The 22832-nt window shown below is 30.4% G+C and overlaps 1 protein-coding gene across 7 annotated transcripts; it reads right to left on the reverse strand.

The window, feature by feature from the left end:
* Positions 1-8020: 8020 nt before the first annotated feature.
* On the reverse strand, positions 8021-22591 carry LOC126878086 (uncharacterized protein DDB_G0287625-like). Of its 7 annotated transcripts, none has more exons than XM_050640519.1 (10): positions 22118-22590; positions 20412-22052; positions 16557-16670; positions 16127-16489; positions 15639-15908; positions 15155-15548; positions 14556-14990; positions 14092-14467; positions 12237-13927; positions 8021-11908 (listed from the first exon to the last, which is right to left on the reverse strand). In XM_050640519.1, exons 2-10 carry the CDS (start codon positions 20679-20681, stop codon positions 11838-11840), a joined length of 3984 nt encoding a protein of 1327 aa, XP_050496476.1. In that variant the 5' UTR covers positions 20682-22052; positions 22118-22590; the 3' UTR covers positions 8021-11837. The 7 variants fall into 7 exon arrangements, with proteins under 7 accessions (XP_050496476.1, XP_050496477.1, XP_050496480.1 ...); XM_050640520.1 differs by having other exon boundaries at positions 20412-21148; positions 21995-22590; XM_050640523.1 differs by having other exon boundaries at positions 14092-14293; positions 14369-14467; positions 20412-22590.
* Between the last annotated feature and the right edge of the window lie 241 nt (positions 22592-22832).

Below are 22832 nucleotides of genomic sequence, written 5' to 3' on the forward strand. Positions count from 1 at the left end.
AGCCACCGTTACCACTACTACCACCACCTCCACTGAAATGGGATATGGTGTGATATTTTCTAATTTGTCGGGATGTGTATTTCTGTAAATACATTTATGAATTGTTCAAGAAATATGCGACTTATACAGTACCGCTTTACTTAAACGAAGACTAAATTAATAACTATTTTAACGTATCTCATAGAAATATTAGTGTTTATAAGTAAGAGAATGTTTTACCCTATAGATCATTTAAGAATGTATTAATACTGCGTCCTCAGCAGATAATAATTTGCAATGTTTGCAATACTGATTGCAATATGCGCAATTTCTTGATCTGATATTTTTATAATGTGAATAAATTTTTAATTTTAATTTAAATGTGAAAAAATTTTAAAAGTTTATTCTAACAAGTAAACTTTGAAATATTGTTATACTTCATGTATAGTTAAGATTCTATAAAATTGTATTTCAAATACTTAGATCAGTAATGATCTAGCAATTACTTTCAGCTTATTATACTTTGACTTTTATCATTCTTACTTACTCATATCGTATAGGACTGTTAAATAATATAATATTTCTTATTAAATGATATCTATATACATATGTTAATAATTATTCAAGTAGCTTAAATTGCGGAGCGATTATGGTTTGTATTAATATCTAAATTAATAGATTGTAATCAAAGCTAGTAAAAATAATTAATGATCATATTTGTCGATACGAAAGTAATTTATTAAATATGATAAGGCGAGTAATCAAATTTTAATCTTGATTTTGATCTTTTTATGCAGAGCAAAAAGGAAATATGAAATGCTGTAAAAAATATTTTTGGGGAAACGATGATATAAAAAAATAGTTACACCATGAAATTGCAACATTTGCGTTTATTATCCTGTTTAAATTACCTCTAGAATGAGTCAGTTTTACAGCCCGAGAATTACCGCTAGGAACTTGAAAAAAAGTAATTATGTAACAGGAAATAAGGCCACAATATGTCTTAAGCATTTTCTTAATAACCATTGAATAGGTATTGAATATAAAATTAAATAATTAAATAATTAAATCATTTTTAAATTTGTAAAGCTTTTTAGTACTAATAAGATAACAATGTATCATGTAAAAAAAAATAAAACAAACAGAAAATTGTTTTTGTATTCGAAATTATTAAAAAATATGAAAATTATTCACATAGGAATTTGGATCGATTTGCATAATTATAATATTTTCAACAATTTTTATGAACTATAATTTTTTTAGAACATGCAATTTAGTATTTGCGCAGAATGCATGTATTTCAATCGTTTTTGTAATAAGATATTTTATGATTTAGAAGAATAAGATAAATCGTGCTATTAATATTGGAATATAATATTACCAAAAGCAGATGTTTGTGTTAAAATCTCCTAAACAATAGTAACAACTGGCAATTGTTACTATTTTTACTTTTCAGAATATAGATATTATCGAAAGACAGAGGAAAAATGATACTTATACATATGTTTGAAAGAACTTTAAAGTGTCTCCAAACGAATCGATATAATCAGTATGATGTATTTCGTTATTATTAATTGTCTGTAGAACAAGGATGTTATGATCGCGGTGATAAAAGATTGGAAAATGAATAATTCTACAAATGAACAATTTGTTGAAACGATATCGAAAAGCGCTACAAGATAAGGCTATTTGAGTTACACGCGTATACACCACACTTGAAGAGAGGAAGAGCAACGCTCATTCCTGAATTAAACAGCATATAGATGGGAAACTCGCTAGCTGCCATAACGCAGTCACACTTGCACGTATCGCTCACATTGGACACTCAAATGCAAAATGCTTAAATCATCGATAGAAATCAACTCTCTCGTAAAGAATCGTATTTGTAATATTTTACGAAACAAGATGTTTAAAACCTTTTATTATATTAACTGTTTAGATTTTGTGTCGAGAAGTCCCAGTACATTTGAACGCTACGGATGACTGACGGTATTTTGTATTTCACTATTATCTTCTCAATAATTTTTGTGGAAAAAACTTGAAATATTTATAAACTAATAGTACGCATATATAATAATATAGATGTATTTGATAAAGTAAAAAATATGACGAGCGCTATTGCGCCGCTTGTTTCTCTTCGTAATCGATTAAGACAAGCGCTATCGCACTGTTCGGGATTTTTCGACCTTGTTTTTTCAATGATCTCTGGGACTCAAACGGTTAAAAAAAATATAATTTATATAGTTGATTAGATTTAAAATAGAAAAGATAGTGGCAGAAATATCTTTTTTTAAATACATGTTAAAAAATATAATTGTTGTAATGTGTTATAATTTCTCATACTAATCTATTTAGAAAAGATGTATCACACGAAGATGGAACATTAATTTTGCTAAAGTAACTTATATCAGAATTCAAGCTGTAACTATATTATTACATCTTTGTATTTGACACACTGGATTATTATTTTCTACTTCAATGTAAAAATAATTCCTGTCGAAGTTGCTGTCATTTGATGAAGGTTAATTACTTGAGTTTCTGGTATTTTAGTATAAGTTATGTTTAAAGCATATTTACCTGTTTCCGATATTCTTCTTCGATGTCTAATCTCGTTGATGTTGCAAATTATTTGAACTATGTTTGGTCATTGTTCTTACGATTTTAGTCAGATTTCGTAACAAGATAAAGAAAGCAGACTTACAATATCGTTGTATCCAAATAAATTAAAAATATGTTTGCTTTTTTTGCACCGATTACTTAATCACTATACTTGATTTTTTAGGAAGAAATAAAAATATAGGATTGCAAAATTTGCTGTTGTTAATTATCACAAATTTTGCAGTTCTTTACTCTTATATTCTTTTCCTTTGATTAAAGTTTTTACTATCAAAAACTACTTCGCTTTTAAAACTAAATTAAATAAAATTTTTGTTATAACGATATTAAATAATATTTATGCTATAAATCAAATAAATTATTTTTGGAAGGAATATCTTCAAATTAATTTCTGGTAACTCACTTTTCTTTTATTGAAAAACGTTGCCATTTACGATTGATTGTTGAATCTAAAGAGTTTCTTTAGAGAAATTTTTATATTTCAAATTACTGTTAACGTACACAAGAGTTATTAATCTTTAGTTGTTTTAACTGACGGTGAAGGATTGCGAATGTTATATTATTTCAGGATGAAAGATGTTATATCTGACTTCTGGACTGTTCTGTTCACTAACAAATTTGAAAATAAGTACAACGGAATTTGTGGCTAACGATACTATTAGTTATTATTACACTAAAGAAGATTCTATTTTACAATGTAAATCAGGATTTAATTAATCTCTGATTAAAAATCTCAATTTTTTATATAAAAGATACAAGAATTTTTATAATTAATTTTGAATAATTAAATAATAATTTTTTTAGGATTAAATTTGATCGAGGCTATAATATTCGACTCATTAAAAGAACAAAAAAAAAGAAAAAACAAAATGAATAAGATTAGAATTAAAATCAAGTTTTTAAATAAAATGCTGAGCGTGCATGACAATAAGGGGCTAATAACAAAAACAAGTGATGTTCTCAACAATTTGTAGCGCAAGTGATATCATTTAATGCCAAGCAATCAAATAACATTGACATCAGATAATTGAAGGCATGGCAAAAAATTATTTTAACAACTATATTCGTTCGTGTCCTCGAATTTTGTGTTCGCAAAAGACGCTGTGAAAAGCTTTTAGACATAAACTTTTGCATCCTTTCCATGTTTTTCAACACAAATCAATTTCATACGGTACAAAGTATACTCTAGCTCGGAATTCATACGCTCAAAATTTCATTTAATAAGAAGACTCATTTACATCAATTTTTCCAATACTAAATCCCTACGAGAACATATTTCTCTATAAAAGAAAGAAAAGGAAAAAATTCTTGTTTATCTAAAAACTTTACAAGCGGTCTCACTTGTTTTTTGTCTTCCTTCAAGTTTCGCAGCACGCTTTTATTTTACATTTATTATCAATCAACATTGAAAAGAATCGATTTCGCGATTGTGCTCTTTCTTCTTCTTCTTCTTCTCTTCCTTCCTCCTTTCTTCTTTTACCCCTGCTATATGTTCGTTCGTCGGCATTTGCTTTCTTTTCTCTAACGATATCCTTTATTGTCGCTATTTTAGCAAAAAGAAAGAAAACAAAGAAGTAACGTTGACATTGCTCGACAGACGTAATCGATATATAATTTCGTTAGGAAACACTGTGCTTCCGTCTACGCTATTTCGTTTTACAAAATAAATAATGCTTAATTCGTAAGATCAGTATTTCTACGTGTGTAGTAACTAGAAAAATAGTTCTGTTTCCAGACGATCCGCGGATCCTCTGATTTTTCCTTGTCTCCCGGTAAAATAATATCCGAGTGTTATTTTGGAATTTCGATGAAATGCGCGCGAGAACTTGAAAAAATCAACTATTATCAGATTATTTTTCGTAGTAGTAGTAGTAGTAGTAATAATAATAATAATAATAATAATAATAATAATAATAATAATAATAATAATAATGACAATGATAATAATCGTTTGTCGTACAAATGATAGAAACGTTCTTCTACACGCTAATATTCGTACGTATGTATGTATATATATATATGTGTGTGTGTGTGTGTGTATATATATATGCAGATTCTTGTATGTATATGTACATATATATATATTTATATATAACATTTTAATGACGATCAACAAAATTTACCAGTGAACCTTTACGCAGAACAGCTGAAAATTCTTCTTTAAACGGAGGCAGAGAAAATTCGTACTCATTGGTCGTACACAGTGCAATAAATACAAATTTCCGAACGCTATTTTCTTTCTCTCCTCTTTGTTTTTTCCTTTTAAATATAATATACAACAAGGTAACAGTATTTAGACAGGTCGTCGAACCGAAGAAGTTGCATTCAGTGCATGTTGGGTGCAACCAATGTAAAAACGCAAGTAGTTTTATTACATTCGACAAACGAAAATAATAATATAATATAATATAATAATAATAATAATAATAATAATAATAATAATAACGAAACTACATGTAACACAGTGAATTTGAAAAGCGCACGGTATTTCAGGTGAGATCGAGATAAATAGTGCACGTTTGATCGCGTGACATCGTGAAAAAGAGAAAAAAAGAAAAGAAATATATATATATATATACTGTTGAAAACGAAAACGAATTGAAAAATTCGATCGATCAAAATTGGGGAACTAAAGCAGAAAAGAATAAAATAAAATAAAGCAAATATAGCAAAATAAATAAAAACTGGCAGAATACGATATAAATGGCTAGTAAATAAAGTATCCTCTTTGTAATTCCTTATTACTTTTGCAAGAGAAAAACCTTGAAAATAAATTCATTTTTTCTTTTCTTTTCTTTTTTTTTTTTTGTAAATCAATATTTTATAAATCAAACGGAGGCGTTAAAGAGTCTTCCTCCTGAAAACGATACCAAGGAATGTTGAATATTTCTGAGATTGCTTTGCTTCTCCTTCCTTCCCCTTTCTTTTTACACTTCTTTTTTTCTGTTATTTTTATTAAGTAACTAATCATAGGAGCCAGACGAGAAAAACGTCGATTTCTGAAATTCTCTAGTCAAACATATATAAAAGTGGCGCAATGACGTGATACAGGTAGGATCGTCAGTAATGCACACATCGAGATGTTCGAAGAAAAATAAAGTTAAATAATTTCTAAACCCTCGATACTTAAAAATACTTGCTTAATATTTTAACGTTATTCTTTTCCAAATATACTCGCGTATGTGCATTCGTATGCCTCTAACAATGCTGCATTCAGCAATCTTCCATCATATATGGACTTATTTTCACTTCTGATCCTCCTCTGACAACCACAGAATACGCGTTCCTCGTAAGTAAGCAAGGAAAAAGCGCAAGTTTACATAACAATCGTATAAGAAGTAAAAAAGAAAGATAGAAAGCTGTGCGAGAAATGAGGGGAGTCATCGCGAAAGCATAACGAGAAAGCGTAACAGAATCAATGAAAAAGTAGACAACATGCAAGAAATATGTAGTCACGCTCAAAACTCTCGTTGTTTTCTTATCCCATGATTTTCGTTAAATCGAAACGTATATTTCTCTCGTGTATTCTCGATGCACTTGTTGAAATCTACATGTATGTTTTTTTATTATTTTCTTATCTTTTTTGCGTTTTTTTATTTGATATATTTAGACTTTCACGGTTATGAATGAAATAAACCGCGTTACTAGCGCTTTAATCGTTTACAAATTAAACGCAGGAGACGGTGGTTGGTTGTTTCTCACATTTCGCATGATCGCTTCTTTTTCATACAACATATATCTATTTATATATATATATATGTATATCGAAGGATATCTCATAGAAATTTCCACGTTCAAATTCTACGATTTGTATGTGTATTTCTCTCTTCCTGTGTGAATCTACACGCACGCAACTAAGGAAGAGGAAAACAAAATAAAAAAAAGAAACAGGAAAAGAAAGAAGAAAAAAACGAAGAAATAGAGATATTATATCACAGTATCGTACGCAAAGCTTGTATGAAATCGCAGATAGAACAGCATAAAGGCCAAATGGCGACACTATACGCGTTTTTCTCGTTATCTTTTTTTTTTCTCTCGGTGTGAATAATTATTTGGGAGGACATTATTTCTTTTTTCGCTCTCATGTGTAGAAGCATATTGAAATACACACTATTTCTCATTTTCTCTTTCCCTCGCACATCTGCACTTTTTCTCTTTTGCATTCTCCCTTTTTTTCACTCTCTTTCTCGCGCTCGCTCTCACTTCTACTGCATATTTTCTTCGTTTACACTCCATGGCAAATGACTCTTTACATCCATGGTCCATGATAGCTTTGCATGAATTTGAAGTTCTCAGTATCGTTAATAACAAAATAGTAAGCAACGACCGCTGTATTTACGCATCCTGAGAATAAATCGGGGTTTTCTTTTTCTCTTTTCAATTCCACTTTTTCGACTGATTCTTTCTCTTAACATGACACAAGACACGCGTCTTTGACAATTTTTCTCTGTTGCATTCGCAAAATGAATTCCATTTCCGTTTCTTTCGTTACTCTCTTCGTTCTCAGTCCGTTTTACTTTCATCGTGCCAGATTTAAACGATTTATCATCTGAATACGTATCATCGGCGAAATACAGTATGCAAGTAATATTCGAAAATATTTCACTGATTTTTTTTATCGGTTTTTTTTTTGTATTTTGGCTTTTCAGCTGACAAGAGAAAAGAAAACAACAGTTACCTGATTATTTATGCGTATATCACAATGCTTATCTATGCTCTAAATAGATTAATCGCTAAGCAAACGGCAGATAATACAATACGACGTTAATGTAAAAAAGGAAAATTATATATATATATAATTATATTGAATATATATAATTATATATGTAGATATATATATATATGTCATTTTATATATATACATATATAAACATCACTATAGAACATGTTCTGTTATAGAACGTGTGTTGTATTCAAATATCAATTTTTAATTTTCTCACTGAGTACTTCTTAATTGACATCTTGCCAATTCCACGACGCGAAAAAGAAAGACATAAAAAAATAAAGGAACTCGAATATTACTTTATACTGTGTTTTTATACCCACAAAAGGGAAATCCTTTGGCAACATACTTAAACGTTGGCAACAACATCCTCTCACCAGTGCTGTTCTTTTTTTTTCCTTTTGTTTCGTTTCAGCTGGACAGCACAGCCTTTACCATACACGCAAAATATTCTCTGTTTATTCCTTTTATACACGCATAAGCACTCGCAAATAGCTTCTGTGATTCTCCGTATAATCGTTATCGATAATCAGCAAGTACAATTAATAGTTAATCGAATAGCTTCATCGTAATCATTAGCAATAGTTAATAATAGTTATTAATATACGTATATACAGTACAGAAAAACTGCTTTACACTGAATAACAAATTGTACAGTGATACAAGGCTAACATTGAGATCTCTTCTTTTCTTTTCTCTTGCTTTCTCTTTCACGCTGTCTCTTTCTCTCTCTCTCTCTCTCTCTCTTACTCTCGATCAATTATTAACTTTTATCTGCTTCTTCTTTTTACTTGTTTGAACACTATCAACATGCCCGCGCTGATAATGAAGTTTCATCTCGAGCAGATGTAACCCACGAATACATAAACATTTCTGGAAACTTTCTGTAACCGGAAGCGCATTTGAAAGTTCAACATTCGTGTCGAAGGAAATCGATTACCTTGAAATTATAATATCTCCAAAAATGTTTCGATTATTCGTCGTGATCGTAATGTAATCACGTTACTTCTGGATACACACAATTGTTTCGGCCTATGAGAACAGTTCTAGCGGAATTACATAGACGGTACTGTCGAAACTTGGCGAAGCAACCAAACTTACAAATAAAATCATTGGAAAATCCCTTTCACATGCACAGTTTCACAAGAATAAATTGGTACACATGCGTTTATACGAACATAACAATTCAAGACGGGAAATAACATCAACTATTTCTGTGTTTTTTTTTGTTATTTTTTTTTCTTTTTTTCCATTCGTTAAATTAATTTTACATCTTAGCGACGTTTCAACAGTTTCAACCGAATCTATATCACTGATATAATATAGGCTGAGAACGAGATGTGCAAGAGTAATGCGCTTGATTTTGGAACTTCATTACGTCCAATTAGGATTTTGTGCCCTTTTCGCAGACGAAACACGTACATATCTGCGTTACAGCACAGGCTATTAGTTCATGGATAAATGCAATTAGCCTGTTATTGAACGAAATAAGCAAGCTTTTTTCCTTTTCATTAATGTTTAAAACGCTTAAATAAGTGAAAACAGAAGAATCATACACTTTACCTGTTTCGTCGATCACTATTAATTTGGTACTTATAAATTCAACAAAGAATATAATATGATACATTATCACCTTGCACGTTGATATTTATACATCTTCGTCTATCTTTTTCTTTTTTGTCATTCGTTATAACACAATTAGTTAAACCGTGTATTCGGTACATAATATCGTTTCGCGGCATAGCTGCCATTCTGCAACGCATACACAATTTATGGTCCTATTTCTCTTCAAGTACTTCTGTGCTAATCTCTGTGAAGCTTAACAGTCTTGGCCATTTGAACCGGTCAATGGCACAGGCTGATACTGCACTCTACTAACTTTAAGGCGATGAAGCACCTGACTTTTGAGTAGTTTCTTGCACGCCGGATAGAAATACCCCGAAGAAACATCATCCACTTAAAGTAAGGATAAAACTATTACCACCTAATCATAATGTGATGTAATGTAATAGGTCTTTCGATTAAAAATGAATTGGTCATAGTACAGTTGAATATAATGATTTATCTAGGCATTCAGGAGCGACTGATCCGTTGCACTAGAAATTTTTCTGCATTTATGAGAGAAAAAAAATGAGATATATTGATTTTTATATTGTAAAATGATTGATGATGACGATAAAATGATTCGACTAAAATTCATTGTGAAACTAAATCATAATGCTTTATCGTATGCTTTAGTATTGGTATATTATACTATCAAAAAAGAAAGTATATCAAGCATATCAATGATAACACCCATTGAATGATGTTTTCTTTGAAGTATATTCCAACATGCATTAGTGGTTTTTATATATGTTAAATACTTTTAACTTATTACTCATTCTTGAAAACTGTACCCCCAGCTGTACTGTACTGTTATATTGCGGAACAAAATGAAAAATTTTAACAGAGCTTATATTTTCTGTTTCCATGCATAATTTTGAGGGTAAAAAAAAAGACAACAACAAAAAATCGCCAATTTTAATTTGTTAATTACGATTAATTTCTGATTAATGATAATGTTAATAATAATAATAATTAATAATAATAATAATAATCTATACAGACAAACACGCTTCCATTCTTTTATATGAAACTTATCTGCAATAAATGATTAGCTTTATCTTTATCTTCGAAAATGATAAGTTTCCACACAATTTATTAATTGGTTATATTTTTGGCTCTAAATACGCGACACTTGCATTCGAATTGAAAATTATGTTTCGTTATATTGATTATCTATCAAAAAGTAAAATATGTTGGAGGTAGGCTTCCTACATAACGAATAGAATCGTTGTGAAAGGAATCGTATTAAGTCCATTTTTCCCGTTTATCTCTTTTTTTTTTTTTTTTTTTTTGATTAACTACTCATATAAGCTTTTTTTCTTACTGTAGATCGATAACAACCACAAAGTGTATTAATTACTTTCTTTTTTACCATATTCAGAGGATAACATAATACGATGAAAAATTTTAAAAGAATTCAAAATACAAGTATTCAAAACTAAATTGGACATTAGCTAGTAGAATATTTACATGCACTATACGCATTCACACCGTCATACTTTATGATCACAAGCAAGTAGTTTATTATAATTATTATTACCAATAATTAATAGTTAATTATTCATTAAATAAGCAAGTTTGTGTAAAAATTTAGCGTTTTTTGTTTTGTTTTTTTTTCATTTCGACACATTCGCACTCTTCTCACTGTCTCTATCCAATTCAGGACCTTGAGCACAGCATTGCAAAAAAAATCAGTTTTCATTGTTCTCTCTCTCTCTCTTTTCCTTCTTTCAAATTTCTTAAACTATTATCTATTGCGGCTGTAAAAGTAACCACTCCATAAACTTGTAAGTCAATCACACTACTTTTTTTTAAATATTTTACACGTGTTCAAAAACACACATTCACCATTTTTCATTACACTTCACACATCTTTATAGCTTTCTTTACTTTTCTTTAAAGGTTCGTCTTAAATAAAGTACATGTAATCTAGCAACCATTATTTTTACGTTTAACCTTCCTTGAAAACGTTTTCTTTGAAGACTCACTGGTGGTTGCAGTAATTCTTGTTTTCAAGGTGTTGTTTCAAGATCATCTCTGCTCGTAATTACATCAAATAATTATTAGTAGTTTAGCAATATTTCCGACGGATGATCTTAATTTGGTATAATTAACATAACAGGCTGCTTTCAACTATTTTTAAACTTTATTACAATGGTCTACGATGTATTTTTTATTTCTTAAAGGCATCAGCATAAACCACCATGTCACAGCACATACAGTTTTTGAATAAACTTGCTTCATCATAATCTTGTTTCAGTTAATTTTTAAACTCCTTAAATAGTTTTTATATTTTTGTTTCAAAGTTGTAACACTTTCGTAGTTGATCCGAAAGGCATTTTACTTTTTGTCGTTTTTTCCCCTCAAAAATTATGAGGCATTTTAAGACTACATGAATTTTCACATTTTACAAGAAAATTGTTTATGTTTTGAAAGAGTGAAATATGTTTTATGCATCACGAACTTATAATTTTCAGTCAAATATTGTATCAGATGTCAATACTGAAACTTAAATATTGTGTTATAACCTCTTCAAAGGTATTTTGCAACTCATTAATGTATGTACAATCAGAACATACACAATTTATAAGTCTTGTTTTTTTCCAGTGATTAATTATTATGTACATTAGTTTTAGAGGCACACCTTGCGCCAGTTGGCTTTACAGAATTATCACTGATGATTTGACTCAAAAATTAGTATAACGTTTATTGGCGATCGAAACTGATAGTTTCTGCGACTTGTTTGATACAGGTTCGATCAATTTGCTTGTATTTAGATATATATTTGGTCTTGCATAGTTCGCAGACTCCTCTGGCTGTTTACAGTTTTATAACGGATAACTTGCAATAGAGGTAATTTTGCAGTACAAAAACATTATTGTTGTTATTTACCCCATATTTCTTAGTGCCCATTTCACTGACCACTGTAGAACTGTATACGACCGCTTGCAGTTACTGGCATTTCCCTCATAACAGCGTCCCATGCTATATTAATGAAGAGAAACAAATGAAAGAATTACGAACTTTTAGATACCATACTGAATGCTAAATAGCGCGTGTATCTCCAATTTCATATCAAAAATGCTATTAACTGCAGTAAATCAACTATATAAATATTTCAAACATAATTACATTGATCGGCACTTCCGCAAATTCTTACGATTGCCTTCAGCACTCGAGCAATTAACAATAGTTCAAAGATTAATTTATAGAATTCAATATCTTTTTTTAAAATACTACCGATACCGCATTATTTGATCTTTTATTAAAAAGTTGGAGGCAATGTAAAGTCATAAAAGAAAAATATACTTACCTAAGCCAACGAACGAGACGATTTTATCATGATTGTACGTTTGTATATTAACATCTTCTTCAGGAGCTACATAGAGCATAGAAAAATCTTCTTTTGGTTGATGGTGATACTTTTCCATTATTCCTGGTGGAGGTGTGGGTGGTGGTGGCAAACACGTAGGAGGAGGGAATCTTGGAGGATAACCCATGCACGGTAATCGCTGTACCATCACTGGATGCAGAGGTTGTTGAGTTACATGCGTATTTGGAGGTTGCATGAAATTAGGCGTAAATTTATCACATCTCATGTGTTTGTCAAATATTGGAGGATATCTATCGAAATTAGAAGGTGGTTTGTTTATGAGTGGTGGAGCAGAAGGAAATACAGAACTAACGCTTGAAGTCTCTTCGGTTGTCGAATCTTCCGACAATAAAAGTTGTTCGTTAATTTCAAATCCAAATCTAAGTTCCGTAGGTAACTCGCTGTTCTTGGTAATATCTGCTGCAGTTTCATCTAGTAATATAACTGCAGGTCTTGAAGTTTTTTGTTTATTGGATGTTTGTAATTCTGCTTTCTGTGTTTGATCTTTATCCGAAGTGGAACTTTGTTGTTTCGTTTTCTTACATTCGGAATCTTCTTGTTGTTCTTGTTTTGAACTTACAGAGTATACATTTCCCGATTTAACCGTTTCATGCTTCTGTTCTTTTAAGATCTTTGTTGATTTTTCGGTTTTTGTCAACTTGATTGCTTCTGATTCAATATTTTGCAGTTCTTGCATTCCTTTCGGATTATTTGTAGTATTAGCTTTTTGCGATTCAACTTCATCATTTGAAACAATCGCTGGATTATTTTTATTTTCACAGTGCGTATTAGAATTTTCAGTATTTTGTGATTTTTTTGCATTTTCATCATGAAAAGTATATCCAACTTTCTTGAAATGTTGATCTTCATGTGATACTTGATTTTGTATATTTTGATTATTTTGAACGTAACTTCCTCCTCCTCTGCGTGTTCGTGGATTATTACACCTCGCATTTACAACAGTGTCTTTATTATTGACACTGTTGCAGTTAGGATTGTTGTTATCAGAATCGGGATTACAATTGGTTACAGTATTATTAAGTTTTGATGGCACTGCATTCGTTACTGAAGTCTCGTTTGATGTTGTGATATGATTATTACAGTTCACGGCTTTTGGTTCTTGTTGTGTTAAATTTTGACGCATTTTTTCAATATCTTGTACATATTTAATAACCTGGATATTTTTATTAATAGCTTCTTCTTGAGCCTCTGCCTTGTTTCTCTCCGTTGAATTTTTCATTTTCGTCAAAGTCGGTGATGGTGGTTTTTCGAAACTTAGATTCAAAAGATGATTCGAATGGGTGAAGCTATGTTGCCTTGTTTTCCTATCCGAGTGTTGTAATTCATCTAAACTAGGATAATAATCTTGAGGAATCTTGTCTGGTTCTGAAGGTGTTTTGGGTGGCACACTAGGCCACGAAGATGTACTTAACATGTTTGGAACTATTGCAGACATATTTAACACTGAATTGTGAGTCATATTAATAGTTGCCATACGAGCTATGTCCGCATAACTTGCTTGCGGCGTTCCGCCCGATGAGGTAGCTATTTTTGATAAATTATGTTTGGACGTATTTGATGTAACTGGTAATGAATGGACAGAATCAGAATCGCTGCTGTCTGATTTATCACTGCAAATAATAATTACTTTAATTAGCTAAAATGTCTTCAATAGTGTAAGTTATATAAACTATATGAATAAAATACTTGATTTTTTTTATAAATTTATCCTCTTATAGATATCTTTCAAAGTAACATATATGGAAGAAATTAAAAAGGAAGTTGTATTAATTACCTTGGTGGCATACTGCTTGCTGATTTTCTTCGAAGTTCAGGAGAAAGTGGTGTTCTATATTCATTAGAAAATCCTCTGGAATTTTGGAGATAAGATCCTGACGTTGTTAAATTCTGTGCTCTACTGCCACTGGAACTTCTTCTCTGTTTTTTACTTTTCTTCTTTTTCGTAACTACCAGGAATTCTGTTTCATGTTCAGGCTCTGGATTGATTTTTTTATTGGAGTTTCGACGACTAGCATAATCATCTCCGGTATCATTGCAATATATAGACTGACCTTCTTCCGTTCCCCAAGATCGTCTATCGCCACGACTATCGATAGCTGCGTCCCCTGTGCTTCTTTGTTTCGCACGGCGTAATGCAACATTGATCGTGCCTATTCAAGCGATACAAACAAACTTCATAAACTTTTTGCGTTGTTTTATTATTACTTAAATAACAAGCTCTTATAATCAATTACTTACCATGTTGACTTGATATACTACTGGCACCACTAGAACTGACGCTTTTCTCCGTTGTGAGGTCTTCGAGTTTAGTCTTAGATATTTCTTCAAGGGAATTAGACTTCTGTAATTTGGCAGGTAACTGTTCCCTTTTATTATCTTTCTCTCTACTTCTTGGCTTTGCACCTGAACTAGTTTTTACTCTTACCGGATTACTTGGTTTTCCTTTTTTACTTTTAGATTCTTTATTTTCAATAAAATTAATTAAACTGTCGATATCTTCATTGCGATGTCCTTCAACATTTTCAGCACTGTATACAATAACATTAGGTTCTTGAGTGTGCTTTCTTCTAGGCTTTTTCCGTTCCCCATTATAGTTTTGTACTGGATTCCCATTTTCATCCAAGGACTTCTTTTCTCCAGATCCGGTAGTATGCGCTGTATACCTCGAGCCTTCTGTGCAAAATTTATATATTTCAATTTGTTATAAATTGAAAGCTTTTATAAATGTCAATACCACAAAAATGTAATATTTAAAAATTATTAATGATATCTAAGTATTTGCAATGTATGATAATTTTATGATAAATAATATTTTATAATTTTGGTATATCACCTACCCATTGTAATATTTTGTGTTTGTAAGGATGCAGACATCATGGAGCACAAACTTGGAATTACTTTACCCTGACTAGCACTAGAACTATTTGCAGTTCCACCAATACCACATTTCACACTATTGAAAGTTTGAAAAGAAAGGGCTCCAGTTACTTCTGTACCATTAACAGATATTTTTGATTTATCTTGCTTCCCACTATGTTCACGGAGAGAGAAATCTATTGTAGTATCCACAGGAGTTTGAGCTATATCGAAAGGAGTGCGCGATATATATTGAGGTCTACGTGGTTCAATAATTTTCATTTCAATTCCTTCATCATCTTCCGTATCTAAGGAGTGAGGTCTCTGAACCCCACTTATAGTAGATCCCACATTTCTTTCACTAATAGTACCCACCTAAAATAATTAATACAAAGATAAATAAATATAAATAAATAAAACGCACTAAATATATACAATTATTGTATTAATAATATACGAATTTACCTCAGCATCACCTAAATCAATGACCATGTAATCTGATTTATACTCTGGTGGTGGATTATCTGATTCAAGCATTTCATTTGTCCCGTATTTTCCTTTGTTACCTCTTTTCTCACGCACTTCAACTTCACTTTCGCACAAATCCCTTTTGGTATCCTTTTTATCTTTTTCCTTTTCTTCCTTTTTTGTACTACTATATGATGGTTTATCTAAAGATCTGGATTTTTCTTTGTTAGTCCAATCGTATGCTCCTCTTTCTTCACAGAAACCCTTCTTAAAAGGCAGAAAAGGAAAGTATATATTTAATTAAGTAACAACTCAATGTTGTGTTTACATAATATGTTACATAAAACTCACAGCTATATTGTTTTTTACAAATAATTATTTTAAATAAAATTAATGAAAAAATATAGGAAAATTAATTCATAATCACAAATAATCAATTTAATCCAACAATTTTTATAAGCAGTTTTCAATAAATATATATATACCTTTTTGTCAAATAATAAGTCTAAATTAGCCAATGAAGCAAGACTGTGTGATGCATTAACATTCGAAGGTAACGAACCACCTTCTCTTTGTCTTGCAGATACACTAGGTCCTGTATATTTTTTATTCTTTCTTCTATTTCCTCCGTAGGTATGGCTAGATCCAGATGACAAATAAGCAAAACTACTATCAAACTCTGAAGCAATAGGTTGTGCTAAATTTTGCAATGACCCTCCATGTGTTAACCTTTCAGATACAGAGTCTCTTTTATGCCTCCTACGATTTGTCCCAGGTAAACAACGTGAATTGGTTATTATCCTACGACCTTCTTCGGTTTCATCTGCTTCTGCTTCTTGAAGTAGTTCCTAAAATGAATATCATTAAATATGAAAATCATTTTATTTCAAGAAATAAAAATATAACCATGCTTACTTTAAAAAGGCTTGATTTTCCTTCACGATCTTTGGGACATTTATAAGTTATAGCTTCATCCAATAGTGCACGTAATTCACCTTCATTTAATGCAGACAAAGTAGCTGGTTCTTCCTAAAAGATGCAATTAAAAGAAAAATTTTAAAGTTAGTTGTATATTATGAGTACATGTAATAATACCATCATTATACTTTGTATATAGAATTTAAATGAAAGATATCCTTGTAAGAAATTCATAAATAATAAATTAAATATAAATATAAGATGCAACAGAACAGATACAAGTAGATACGCAGATTCAAAACATATTTTTCTTGATCAAGAACTATTATATAAGTTAAAATGAATTTTTGAACAGATTTTCTTTTATAATATAGAAATGACATTAATTTTTTAAAAATAAGTATATAAATTAATAAATTTTGTATCCAATTTAGTTAAAATATACATATTATAAAATATATAATGTTTGGGAACACTTTGTTTGTAACCTATACATGGTCTAGGAACATGTTTGGCAATGTAGATTCAAATATGGAAAGTATGCCAAGAGTTCAATCCAAACTTTAAGCGTAAACCATAAGCGGCAATATATCCAAAGATGTACTAAGAAACTACAGAATATTCTAAATATCTATGACTTGCATAGATTATTTTATTACATTGTGCATTACTGTTATATTATATTATCCACTTTCTATTGAAACCTAATTTATTACTTTAATTATAACTACGAAATATATAACAATTACGTAGATCAATCTATATTTAATTTAGTGTTTGTAAATAAAAATGTCTATAATTTTATTGTGTTACAATTAATAAATGTTGTATAAAAAAATGCATGTTATTTTACAGTATTTGTATTATTATGTGTTATATTGAACACCATAGTATAAACTAGACCACAAGGCAGATAAGTATAGATAGATTCCAAGAGTGAATTTAAGGTTTCACTTATTGGATTTTATGAAGAAATATACAGACCACATAGAAAAAAGTATATTAGTATAAATGATGTACACTAATGTCACATTTAACAGTACAATCTACACACATCATATACGTACATTACTTTCACTATGTTAATCATATGTATCATAAATCTTATTTCTAATAAACTCTTAAATGTATGGATCATTTATTTATTTATAATCACTAAAACTTTTAATATTTTCGTTAATACATAAGAGCAATACGTTTACTTTTCCTCCTTCCATTTTAAAATGCTTTTAAAATGTTAACCAATCAAAGCATGTAACATTATTATACTAAAATGTACATAACTGTTTATATAACAGGAAAAAAATTATAAATTTATATAATCTTTGATTTGATTTACTTACGAAATACTGCATAAATAATATCATCAGCGAAATATTTTTCACCTGTAGGCTATAAACAAAGTAAAAAATATTGCAAAGAAACGATACATGATGTGTCATTTATTTTTCGTGGTAATTTGACCAACATTACCCTGCGGTAACCTGACTAGCTTCATTCAAAGCAAAATATCTTATCAGAATGGCTGCCCACGTAAAAAAAAAAGAAAGGAAAAACTGACTGCAGTCTTTTTTTCTGTATTTGAAACAATACACAGATATCGTCGAAAAGACAAATCGTTTAGTAACAAACTTTCATCAAAAACAAAGAAAGTTAAAAATGATTACGGTTCCTCCCAGAATATGCCGTTTTTACAAAGATAACAAAACCTTTGCGAACTTATTGACCGTGAATCGTCATAACACACAATGAAATACTTTGTACGTTTTAGCAGCTAGGTTAATAATAAACTCTTATCATTATTAGCAGAAAAAAAGAGGGTAAAAAAAGGAGAAAATGTTATCATTCGTTTCGCACTGTTGGGTAATATCCCACGAAAAAAAAAGGAAAAAAAGAGAAAGAACAGATACGTGGTTTCGTGTACGAAACAATACAAACCAATCGTCTTTGAAGATTTCAGAAAGCACTGTTAATGAATACTCGTAAGTCCTTGGAAATGCGAAAAGGATAGCCAATAGCGAGTTTACCTTCGGTCGTAAATTAAAATAGGACACACACCAGGAATTGAAGTTTTGGGCTTGTCCAGAGATCGATAGGGGGTCGCGATTAGCTAATTGAGACACGAGATACCGGGGTGACTTACAGACGAAGGAAAAATCTGCTGGGCAGTGCCGGCACGGAATTTATATTTTTAGAGGGCACCTGGGTCGGCTGCAGTCGTCTCTGCTCCGTCGAACTGCAGTCCCAGCAGTATAACCACCGCTACGTAGAGACCTCGCGCATTTGAGTATACGATAAACCGTAGCCGACGATATGCTATCACTGTTCACAAGAAATATTTATCGGCAGTATCAAAAATACAGTACCGATTTTAAATGCTATTGTGACGAGCGGGCGCGGCGCGCTCTTCTCACCATGGCCGCCGCCATTACACTGAGAACACGGCCATTCCAGGATCGTAACAAGCAAGGGCCCTTTCGTACACCTATCCGTTATTCTTTGTAAATCTATGTATATATACCGTGTACTGTATGCTTAAAAGAGTTGCATGAATTTACATAAAATAATTTATATAAAATTTAAAAAATATATAAAATTTTAAAAAATATAGTATACAAAATTATATTAAATTATATATAGACTGATTTATATAGACAGATATGACTGATATAGACAGATTTATATATTTTATGCAGTTTCATATTTTTTTATTAACATAATTGAAAAAATAGAACCTACATAAAAATTTCTTTCTCCCACTAAATGTTATAACAAGTATCTTGCTTTAAATATTTTTTATATTTTTGCATATCATGTGCATTTTATACATTTTTGCACCTCCAAATATCCCATAAATGCATGAATATCTGTAGTCTAGTTATATAATAAAATTAAATTTATATAATAATATAAAATTTACACGATAATATACACATATTCCTTTTCCATTATGCAAATACATATGATAAATATACATGAGTAAATATGTAAATATAAATATATGCACTACTATTGAACATTATAAAAACATACATATTATTTTATTTTTAAAGTTATATCTCATTTTATGAACTAAATTGCATAAAAATTAGTGATATGATTTCAATCATATATTATCTTTTTTTATCCATACATGATTTAGTAAAGTCTTTAATGCAACTCTTTTGATGATAAAATAACAAATATGTATGCTTAAAATATAAACAAACTATAAAGTTTAATCATGATATCATCAATAATGTAATTTATGTCGTTCATATTTTAGGAACACATAGTTGTACATAATTATTTATACATAAATAGTCATACTATTATCAATTTGATTATATTTTTCATATTAATATACTATTTTCTTGTCATAAGATATGGAACATATTTTGTAAAACTTATGAATTTTTTATAGTGTTATACCATAATAATTAATTACAGATACTTCGTAAGCAATTATTGATTACAAACTTTTATATAAGTTGTCCATTGATAACTTTTAATTAAAGTAATTATATCAAATATTTAATTAATTTGAATTAAATGTATAAAGGTTAATATGATTTAGAAATTATAAGATTTAATTTAAAAAATCAACTGTTATAAATACTATGTAGTCATTATAATAAGCAATGAATAACTTGCTGGAAGGTTTATATTATTTCTAGTTTGTATATATAAAATAATACTAGAAGTCAAATTTTAAACAAAATATTTTATACTATTTAAATTTAAAATACATTTTTATATATGTATGTGCTACATATTTATTTCTCATACAAATAACTAAAATGATATTATAGTATTACTCATTTCATTAATATGCATCTTGAACAATTTTGGAATCCTTGTATTTTAACTCACCTGTTTACTGTCAGAGGTAATACAAGCCGGTGCACTTGGAGTTGTTGAATCTGAATTAGTGTCAATGTTCGTCGAAACACATTCTGTATTCGTACCCTGGTTACTAACAGTTTCAACACCTACCACTGAATTCTCTATATTATTTCTTTCATTAGAGGTCTCACTATTATTATTTTCAGCAGCTTTGTCAGGTGCTACTGGTTCTTGACGATGTTCTGGCCCTGGGGCCATTTTGATCGAAATTGACAGTGTTGTGTCCACTGCACTCATAGTTTTATCATTTTTCTTTGGTGTTGTTAAGGTCTGAAGACCCGTTTCGTTTGATCACAGACGGCAATTTGAGATTCTCGCATGTCGTATTAGTTAAATTTTTTTCTTGATTTCAGTATTTAGTTTATGAAACTATCACGTCCATGTAAATGAAAGCATTTTACACTATGCCGATGTCACATTAGGTTAAATAATTAATTTAACCATTCCAAATTCAACACTTTTAATTGGATTCAAAAACAATACACGCACAAACAACAATAATTATTTGTGTTCAGATTGTGAGATTCAATTGATGACTTTTCCAATGTGCTCGACTTTACGCGCGTACCATGCGCGCTAGGAAATTGACAAAAATGGCACCGTCCACCATCCAGTGTCGTGACCGTCGATCAATTAGGGAACTGTTGTCTTTCAATTTTTCCTTTATTGCTCTGATATATTTTCAATTAACTCGTATATATTTTCTGTGGATTTACGTTAAATATTAAAAGTATAACTTCCTTCTCGTATTTTAATATCAACGGTTTTATCGTCGTTGAGGTTATTTCAAATCTACTTATCAGTTTCAACTACAGCTGTCGCTTGGTAGAATACGTTATATATGTTCTAACAAAACACGTACTATGTTTGCTGTACGAACTGATAGATAAATATTTATTTTATGTTTAAATCATATATTTATCAAAGAAAGAAATACAAAAGAATGAAAAATTCTTCTTGCACGTTGTTTTAATATTGATATATTCATTTGGAATTACTTGTTTCCTTTCCATAAGTAATAAAACATAAAAAATATAAAATTTGCGATATTACCGCCTTTCTCTGATAACAAATAAACTTTCGGTTAGAATTGAAAGTATATTTAAATTACTTAATTCATGCTATAATTATAACAGCAGATGTATATACGTTAGAACGTAAAATATACAATAAAATGAATGGAATGCTTTCTGTGGCACTTATTAGAATTTCACTCGCTGAATAAAAAATAATAATTATTTTTCAATGACATGCCAAATCAGTTCTTGGTGCATTTACAATTGTCTCGAAAGGCGTCAAAGAAAGTCCAATTTTGGAGTTACAAAATGAGGTTGATAATCGTCGTAGTTCGAGGTACTCATAAATTCAAAATGGCCGCTGACGATATTAAAATGCACATTTTTCTTTCAAGTATATGTTGCTTGCAAATCTTTTTTTATGCGAAATACAATGTTACTGGTAACGTTGTTGCAACCGTGTATGGATGGAAGACGCGAAAATGTATTTGTCCAAAACGACGACACTGTTCCTAGCATCGCTTGTACACATACCAACAAGTATATAGTTTGTACTTGCTATTATTTCGTCGTGCATAAGTCTTGGAAGACACTGAAAAATCACTTTTGAAACATTTCACTGACAACTAAGGAAACGTTGTACAGAGTCACAAGTACCTGATCGGATCATTGAAGCGTATTTCAAAATCGTCGGCGAATTATCGATCGCATAATGTTACTTCTGGCTTATGCACTTTTCCGACGATGGCACTAAAGCGGTACGACAACGATATTTTCTATCGAAAACACTCGATTCTAAAGTAAACCAGAGAATCTCATTAACGAGATTTATTTAAAATACAACATTAATTGTATTCTAGTAAATGGAAAGTAGTCCACTCGAAACTTCATTGCACGATATCCAAAATCCAACCGTACGGTTAATCAGTTTTGCCACTAAAACATTTCACTTGTCTTCACTATCGTTCGATCGATATTATTCTTAGTTAATCACGTTAGGAAAAAAGTGAAGGAAAACTGACGTAAACCTGTACCGACAGTTTTCTCGCGACACAATAAACGATCGCTTTTGCGCAGAGAAACGGCGGACCAGCCGTTTAGCCTCCGAAAATGTCGTCTGGCTTCAGGAGCGTAACTATGTGTCAAGATATCTTTTTTGTAATTAACTTTTTACATTTCTGAGGTAGATTCTATTAGAATGGTATAAAAATAAATTATCTAATATAAATTATTATTCCTTTAAAAGACGATATATTAAGCAATAGTTCACATTTGTTTTAATCTTTGCAATCTAATTGCAATAAAGAAAATTTTGGAACAAAATATAATATTTTTTCTCTAAATGTTGTAGGATTAAATAAGGATCGCATTT

This window comes from Bombus huntii, chromosome 2 (genome assembly GCF_024542735.1).
Source record: "Bombus huntii isolate Logan2020A chromosome 2, iyBomHunt1.1, whole genome shotgun sequence".
Lineage (NCBI taxonomy): Eukaryota > Metazoa > Arthropoda > Insecta > Hymenoptera > Apidae > Bombus > Bombus huntii.